Source organism: Dermacentor andersoni, chromosome 4, assembly GCF_023375885.2.
Source record: "Dermacentor andersoni chromosome 4, qqDerAnde1_hic_scaffold, whole genome shotgun sequence".
Taxonomy (NCBI): domain Eukaryota; kingdom Metazoa; phylum Arthropoda; class Arachnida; order Ixodida; family Ixodidae; genus Dermacentor; species Dermacentor andersoni.
The window spans coordinates 51,497,053-51,505,882 of record NC_092817.1 but is presented as its reverse complement, the minus strand read 5'-3'; the positions used below and the strand labels follow the sequence as shown (position 1 = coordinate 51,505,882).

Below are 8,830 nucleotides of genomic sequence, written 5' to 3'. Positions count from 1 at the left end.
CTATTCGGACTTATTTTATGTGTGTTCTTTTCCTCTGTGACGTCGCTAACAACATGGCAGTGGCCGCTTGTCCGTGATGTGTGTTGATAGCTGTCTCCCTTAATTTGGTCATGTCCGATCTCTCTGCGTGCTGATGAAGGCAATGCTGTGACCTGCGGTGACAAGTCGTGAGGACGAGTGCCGGGGCCTTCGGTTTTGATAACCCATGATGCTGGTGTCCTGAAAAGCGAGTGTCAAATGACCATGGTGACGGATAGGTTAGGCCTTGGGCTCTGCTGAGTGGCCGAAACACTCGTGTGCTTTAGTCGCCCGAAGTCGGAACTCGCCGTGCATCTTGCCTGAAAGTAATTCTGGCTCCCTTTTCTCCTCGTCCCTTATTGATTATGTGTTGTGTTTCGTGCTGGGATCGCTCGTTTTGCTGCGTCGCGTTTGGAGAGAGAAATTGCGCGCACGAGGCATTGTGTTGTCTACGCTAGACGGCTGTTTTTCTCACTGTTAGAGAGAGCAGCGTGTAGTGCACGACCATTTTTAACTAGCGTGTAAACCTCGGGTGATGCTTCTTCCTAGTGGTAGCGCAGGACTTGTGCATGAGGCTTGGCGAGGCGTGTATGTCCTCTTTAATCCGTCAGTGTCACCGAGTGACCATTAGAAGCAGGGGGTGCCGCAAGTGCCTACTCCCAAGAAGCAGTAATATCAACGTCTGCTGACCTGCAACTGCGTGCCCTTCTTGCGTGATTTTTTTTTTTAATTTACGAATGGGACTTGCCAGTATAACGAATAAGCTGGCTGGTTGTTCCGACGATGTGAAGAGACTATACACGCAAGCAAGGTGTGGGCATTCATGCGCGTACTGGGCGTGTGTGCATTTGCACTTCGCAAGGCGACCTGCAGTGTGTGGCGCAGCCTACGGCGTCATTTCGACGACTTTCTGCGGCTCCGTTGCCCCGTGTGAGAATCGCATGCCGTTGGCCACGTTTTCTTCGAGCACGTGTTCGCCTTGTAGTGCTCGCATGGTGGGGTGTCGCAGATTCTGGCGCAAGCCACTGACGAAGTGCCTACCGTTAGCACTAGGAAGTGATGGCTTTTGAGCCAGGCTCCTTCTTCGTGGTTTTTCTTTCCATCATTTATGGGAAGTTCATGATAAACATGCAAGTTTATGTAGGGTCACCAGTAAGCGACACACTTCGACCTGTGCACATGTGTGGCTACCCTTGCATGACCTACGTGATTATTTTTTGGCTCAGCATGTCACGTAAAAATAATGTAGTTGCTATTGTACCAAGCATAAAGGTTTCTTTTTTGAGTGTCCATGCACATGCATGCTTTGTAGAGACGTTTAAGAATTGGTTATTCCGGACCATCATTTGTCTGTGCAGAGACAACAGTTTTGACAGGCTAGCTTTGCAGCTATGAATTTTAATACACGCAGTGTCAATGAAAGGGGAGGCCTTTTTTTGAAACTAAGTTCTGCTCTTGATAAGTGGAATTTATTGTTTTAATTGCAGTACTAGCTAAACATCTGTCAAGGGACAAGTACATATGCATAATTTTTAAAGCAACAGTTTAGCATAAATCAGGCCTTTTAGGCACAACTGTTGCAAAAACCCTGTGCCAGTGGTAGTGCTTTGCCCTGTTAGACATGATGTTATGGTTAGGGTAGGCATGAGCAACACGCAGCAGTGTCAAGTTCATGACAGAAGTTCATGACGCAGGTCATCAACCCTAACAGAAGGCAAAAAATGTGCATTTGCTGTTGCTCCTCAATGAAATAGATTTACCAGGTACTTCAAGCTGGCTGCATGAGCTTAAAGCTGAATACACAGCTTTCACACAGCCGCTACAAGGCATATAGATCAAAACAAAGTTAGCTACAATACAAAGGAACAGCCGGTATTGCCGTTATATGAGAGCTTGACAGTAACAAATAACGACCTGAAAAATCTTAAAACAACTTTGTCATCATCTGCGATGTTGTTATTCTTGCTGAGCTAAGATAATGCGTTTCTCTTGTGTTTGTCTTGCAGATTGAATGCTATCAGGCATTGTTTTAGAAACAAAAGCATTTTAGACAGCGATAAGAGTAGTGTGAGAGTAAAGGAGACACAGCAAATGAAATCGTCAACATGCCATATTTGCTTAATTCTACCACGCCACCGATCGTAACACACAGTTATGTTACCGCCCAGATATCTTAAAAAATTACATGGTGCCAACTCTACCATGCACATCAAGAAACGAAACCTGAGTTGACGCATACCTTGTTGAAACAATATTAGGGAACATGCAAAGTGACGCACACAGCTGCATCTTATTGGCTATTCGCTATCGGAGTCCGACGACACCTCCTCTTCATTGTCTTCTGACCACAGAAAGTTATTTTCAGTTCCATTTAATTCATTAGAAATGCCACACTCGGAAGGCTCATGCAACCACTGTCTGCGAGAGATCATTCCATGCGCCATGGCCCCACGTCGCGATGTCTCCGAGCATCACCTTCAGATGACCTATTCAATGGCAGTGCAGCTAGCTACGTTGCATTGAGTTTTTTTCCTTTAGTTACGATTGTAACACGCATGCAAATTTGAACGCAGTTTTTATTCGGAAAAGGTGCACGTTAGAATTGTGCAAATACGGTAAATTTATGCCGAATACGGACTGCTTTTGTCTTAATCTGGCTGCAAAGTCACTCTGCAAGTCATTTAGCATGTCATTCTTGGTTCATGACCAAAGTATGTGAAATTTCTGGTATATGGGGTGTGTGGAATTTGCAAACTTAAGTATTTGACGAGATGAGTTCTGCAGAGACCCATGAGATTGAAGTTTAATCTCTTGCAGTCACACACAATTACTCAGTTTGTGGTTGTTATAGTCGGGAGCCATTTCGTGCATTTAGATGCCATGCAGAAAAAGTGCTAGGTAAATAAACGCATGTTAAATGACTTATTTCGGAATACTTACTATTCGTGTGGCTCTCGACAGTAATTGAGCACTGTGGTAGCACTCTAAGCACTCTCCTAGGTGGAGGCCAGGATTCGGACTGCCGGTCTGTAGGGTCCTCATAGTCCTTGTCTGCTGAAGTGCTGTTATACGACAATGTTTGGTGACCATCTGAAGGGGAAATATGTTCATCCACAGTACTAAAATCCTCTTCTGAATCACTGAACTTGGATGAATATCGTCCATAAAATGTACGAGTAAAAAATGCAGCCATCCTGTCGGTGTTTCACACCACAGATCACTCGCGAACTCGGTCGGGCATGGAGGAAGGAAAAGGGCTTCCCTTGTCTGGAGACATTGTGAAGTGCACTTATTACTTGGAAAAGTTATCGAAAGCTGGCACCACCAACCCAAATAACCAGCAAGTGCAAGCCTGCTTTATTTGGGTGCTCCCAGTCATCTGACGGGAACGACACATGGCCATAAAGGGTTATTGAAAGTGAAAGTTAAACAGCAGGAGGGCTCTGGAGGGCGTGCACCACTGTGGTTATGTTCCGCTGCTGAGGCTGTGGGTTTGGTTCCTTGCTGTGTTCCGATAGAGGGTGAATGCAACAGATTGTGTACCTTGCTTTGAATGCATATTAAAGCAGTAGTGGCAAATATTTCCGAAGTTGAAAACGGTTTGAAAAGTATCATACTTAGTAAGTATGAAGGTTAGCAAGCATTAAGATATCTTAATTTGATCTTAAATTTTCTCTTGAAATATTGGGCGTGACATCACATTTATCAAGATATAAAAAAAAATCTGATGTCATGTAAGTAGATAGGCTAGGTATGATGGCGCTGCTTATAAGAAAAAAAAAGTTGCACACATTTCTTCTGGTTGCACTCGCATGTGGCAGGCACAGTGATTGGAAAAACGGAGCGAGTCGATGCATCTTAATGCATTGATTTCCTGGTTATCAATACCAAAACTACAGAAACGATTATAGTAAATTATTCGGGGCTTACCTGTAATAATTTTCTAAGGTTCAAGGGCTTGGACCTTTATTTAAAGCACACAAAAAGGGTCAGTCAAGAAGCCCTATCGGTCGAAGCTAGCCTGGAGCCTCTTACTACAGTACCTCTCATAGCCTGTGTCAATTTTGACTTATCAACCCCATCAGTCCAAATTTTATACAGGCTCATCAGAAACAAAACACTTCAAAATGCTCTAAAGAAAACCTACGCTGGTTTCTCAGAAAATCCTTTTCAGGCTCACTATTATGCTGAACTCTTAACGCATGGCCCCTGACTCCATATTGTGGTTTGCTCCTGACAGCCCCATTTTTCTACATTCTAGATGCTTCTCTGAGACTGCGGACGTGGGCGGGCCCATGTCTGCGGAGGAACGTCAAGCCGAGGGGAATGATGCCATGGTGGACATCAACACCTCCTCAGTCGACGACCTGGCAAGGGTCGTCGGCCTGGGGAGGACAGCTGCCGAGGCCATTGTGGCAGCTCGAAGGGTCAGCACTATGTCTCCTTGCGACTTGTGTGTCATGTGTCATAGTTTGTTGTTTTGCATTGTCAAGAAGAAATACTGTGACATACATGTTTCATCTGATAATCCGAGAAACTGGAGAGTTTCAGATGCAGCACACCCTAGTGTCATTGCAGGCACAAACTGCCACACCCTGCTTGCATTCTTTTGTACCCCTTTTGTGTCATTTTGATATATTTCTTGCATCTTTGTAAGCCTGGTGGTTTGATTTCCCAAACTTTGGATGCGCAATATCTAAAGTTCTCTACTATTGGTCTCTCTCATTTGTTGCTGCTTTGTTCCATTTACGGCAATGACACATAGTACAGCAAAATTTCCGATGTTTCTTGGCTTCAAAGAGAAAGATTGTGCCATACTTTGTTTGATTGATTACCATCAGAGAAGCTTTCATTGACGTCTAACATAATGCCCAGAGTGAAACCTCACTGGAGCAATGTGCAATCTATTGGTGCATTACCCGTTGTGGTTGCTTAGTGGCATATGGTGTTGGGCTGCTAAGCACGAGGTCACTGGATCAAATCCTGGCCACGGTGGCCACATTTTTCAAGGGCCGAAATGTGAAAACACCTCTGTGCTTAGAGTTGTGTGCACATTAAAAGAACGCCAGGTGGTCCAAATTTCCGGACTACAGCGTGCCTCATAATCAAATCGTGGTTTTGGCACGTAAAACCCAATAATTTTAATCTATTGGTGCATTCAAATATTACTCGTATAAAAACGGGTTAGGTGGAAGGTCTGCCATTTCTTATGACCCATTTGCTACTACTAAATTAACCCCTGAGTGCACTACAAATTGCCAACCTTGAAAGCGACTTACTGAGAAAATGGACCCAATACTCATTTGAGTGAACTGGAGCCTATATCTGCTCAAAAAGCCTGCTTCTGGCTGCTCTCAGATTGTAACATTGCTCCATGCAGGTCACGATGTTTGGGAATAAGCAATTGACTTTACAAGCACAGTAGAACCTCGCTGATACATGTATTGACTCTGTTCTGCTGTAATTCTGGTGCTCGTCACACACAGCCTTGATGCTTGCACGATAGCATGTTGTCATACAATATATTGTGTCCCTAACTGCAGTTACCAGCAGAATTACCAAGCACTCAGAATTAATCTGGAGTTAATTGCCATGACATGTACAAACCTCTTATTCAGTTGTACGCTTGCAGTTGCAGGGAGGTTTCAACCGAGTGGAGGACTTGTTGGCGGTGCCTGGAGTGGATGCGGCCTTGCTGCAGGAGCTCCAGCTGAGCCTGACATGCACTCCAAAGGAGAATCTACCCGAGGACGCTCGGGCTACCAGGTTGTGTGACATGGTTTTGTCCTGCATGTCATTCACCATTTTTGTTTGCTTGGTTTTAGAAGATCAAAATACAGTAGTCACTTTAAGATGAGCTCTGTTGAGCCTAATTTCCTAATAAACTGAACAGTTTCTGCACCCTTTTAGTATTTCACTGATGCAGTGCATATTAAGATTCATTTCCAATAAGAAAGGCATATTCGTCTTGAACTTGCACTAAGGATTTGATTTATTTTAACCTTCCTGTATTCTTTAACACTGTCATAACTATTGAATAACTTCGATAACTTTTTTTTGGTCCACTCTCATTGAAATGTTGCTACCACGGTCTGGAATCAAGTGTGATGCTTACACAACGCTCAACAGTAGAATGTAATAGTCTCTAAGCTGCCGGGACAAGTCGAGAAACCCTCTAAATTATAACTGTTCCCCACTCATGTACGTTGTCAACCAGTTAACACATCCCTTTTCTTGCTGTTGTGCTTGCAGCATACTTTTTATTGAACGGTGGCGCTTTTAGATTTGGCAGGCCTACTGAGAGTGGCACGTGACAGGCTTAGCCTTGTGTTCAGGTGGGGCAGCGGGAGCAGCAGCAGCTGTGGTAGCCGAGAGGAGCTGGCAGCTCCTTTGGAGGCCGAGGCAACATCTTTGGCAACTTCGGTGAACAGATTACTCCATTCAGAGGGGCTTCCCACAAGCGATGACGATGACGGTAGCTGCTCCTCCACTGAAGACATGGCTGAGGGCGAGGATGAGCAGGCAGCAACTGCTACAGCAGGCGTGAGTAGCCTCTTTCCTTTCCCCGTCAGTCACGAAACATGACAGACTGAAAATAAACGTGTCAGATTTACATAATTTTATTTCAAGGCATTGCAGACTTCATTGAAGGACAGTCAAGGTCCTTTGAAGAATTTGGGGTCATTGACCAAGATAAGGTGAAAAAAACAGAGACATTTTGGGAGCCTGTACAGGTTCCCTTCCCTGGCCACAGTGTGGTCAAGAAACCCCATGCGGGCTCCGAAATGTTTTACTTTTTTTTCCCCGTGACCGCACCTTCTTTATCATTGTGTTACCTGACCAGACAAATTTTGTTGAATCCTTGACTACAGCATATCCTTTGCACACTTCCTAGCAGAACGTCAGAACGAAATATTTTTCTTTCTAGTTTTAGTTTTGCTTCACTGAAAAAAGTTGTGCTTTGGAATGAGAAAAATGATTCGTAATGGTTTATAACAGCTCTGGTTTGCATGCAAACATTTTCGAAGCAAACTAACGAGAAAAACATAGTATTTCTTTTTCTCATTAAGTGAATTGCGAATTCTGAGGTCATTAAGGAACTGAGCATTACCTCAGAAGCAGCACATCGAGTGTACTCGCCAAATTGCAAGACTGTTGTTCCGATAAAACAAACTTAAGCGAACTATAAATCTTCGGTAACAAAGTGTTGTATTACTAGAAAACGAGACGACAAACTCTCCAGCACGCAAGCCCTGGATATTGCTACAATGCTGACCTGCTAGTGCACAGAACGGCAGGCTTAGATAAGTAGAGCACTCGACTGGCTATCATGTGCACTATCCCTGCCTTAGATATGCACTAATGCTGATGTTGCCTGACGCTGGTTATTTTGGATTGCCGACTTTCCCCTTGAACTGAAAAACCAATAAAAGATATCAGTTTCAGACCAAAACAGAATAATAAATAAAGTTTCGGTCAAAAATACCGGGGGAGTTTTTTTTCGTTCTGTTTCGACAGACTGCTTCCCACCGAGTCGTCGTTTGCAGAGCAAGTCTCCATTTAGTGTACACTTAGTAATTTGTCTTTTCATGAAAAGGTTTCAGTTACGTGCTCAAAGCTCACGCAAAAGTTAATTTTTGGCTGCAGGCATTACAATGAAGGAAAAAAAGCGGTTACTTCACCTTTGATGAGACTAAATGCTGCACATTAAACATCCCCTCAATCGTGGTTGTGCACTTAGGAAAGCGGTCATGTGTAGTAACCTGTAGGTTAAAGTGAAATGGGAGCAACATGGATAAGCACAGGGTTCTGTTGACCTGCAACTCCAGTGTCTGTGGTTGCTTCTATGCTGCTACTGGACAGAACTGACAAAAAGTTCCATGCACAAATGTGTACACTGCAGCTGAAAGAGATATGTTGCAGATTGTACTTTGTCCTCCATGGTAAACAGGATGTGCAGGCTAGCAGCAAATCTATCAATTGCTGTACAGTAGACATTTTCAGCAGTTCAAATTTTAAATTCAGAGTTACAAGTATGACCTCTCTTATCAAGTTATATTGTACCATAAAACACTGTGTTGTATTTACTTAGCGTCTAGGATCAAGCATGTGATGCTGATACAACGCTACTGTTGCAATACTGATGAAATGCTCAGCACTGAAATGTCACGGCTTCTGAGTTGCCATGACTTTCTTCGCAGAAAAAATTACTACAAAATGACGTGCAGATGTCAAACTGTGTTGGCATTGCAATCAAGAGTGCATTAGAATTGAGTAACTGTGTTGTACTATTGTAGTATAGTGGACTACCATTAATTTGACTTCAGTTAATTCAATACTGACCGAAGGTCACGGCTGGAACCTATGGGCCCAGACATTTGTTATTTCGTTCCTAAAATTGGAACTTGCTAGATAATTCGAACTTGAACAGTCAGCATGCATGCGCCTGACCCCTATGGGGACCCCAATAATGACCCCTTTAGTGGCAGCATCTGTCTTGGTGTCTTGGTGGAGCTTAGGGGAGAGTGAATGCATTACACACCTCCTGTCAAAAACACCAATTTTTCGGCCCGCGTTATAGACAATATCAAGCAACAACAGTACCTTACAATGTCTGATTACGGTATTTACCCAATTCTAATGCATGCCTCTTGTTTTCTAAGGAAATTGGGCCGAAGATTGCCTGCACAGTGCAGTCGGATACAAAACCAAAACCGCCTTCACAGTGTTCCCTCGCTTTGCCGCACAACACGACTGTATTGCGGCAGAGCTGACTTTAGGAAAGTGGATGCCATTAAAAAACTTGAACGAA

At 43.8% G+C, this 8,830-nt stretch overlaps 1 protein-coding gene across 1 annotated transcript in view; it reads left to right on the top strand.

Moving 5' to 3' along the window:
* Positions 1-60: 60 nt before the first annotated feature.
* Positions 61-8,830, top strand: part of LOC126537136 (F-box/WD repeat-containing protein 7-like) — a 38,192-nt gene continuing 29,422 nt past the window's right edge. Inside the window, exons 1-4 of the mRNA XM_050184296.3 lie at positions 61-344; positions 4,280-4,445; positions 5,651-5,784; positions 6,354-6,561. Coding sequence (XP_050040253.2) covers positions 4,314-4,445; positions 5,651-5,784; positions 6,354-6,561 — 474 coding nt within the window. The 5' untranslated portion in view covers positions 61-344; positions 4,280-4,313. The remainder of the gene's footprint in view (positions 345-4,279; positions 4,446-5,650; positions 5,785-6,353; positions 6,562-8,830) is intronic.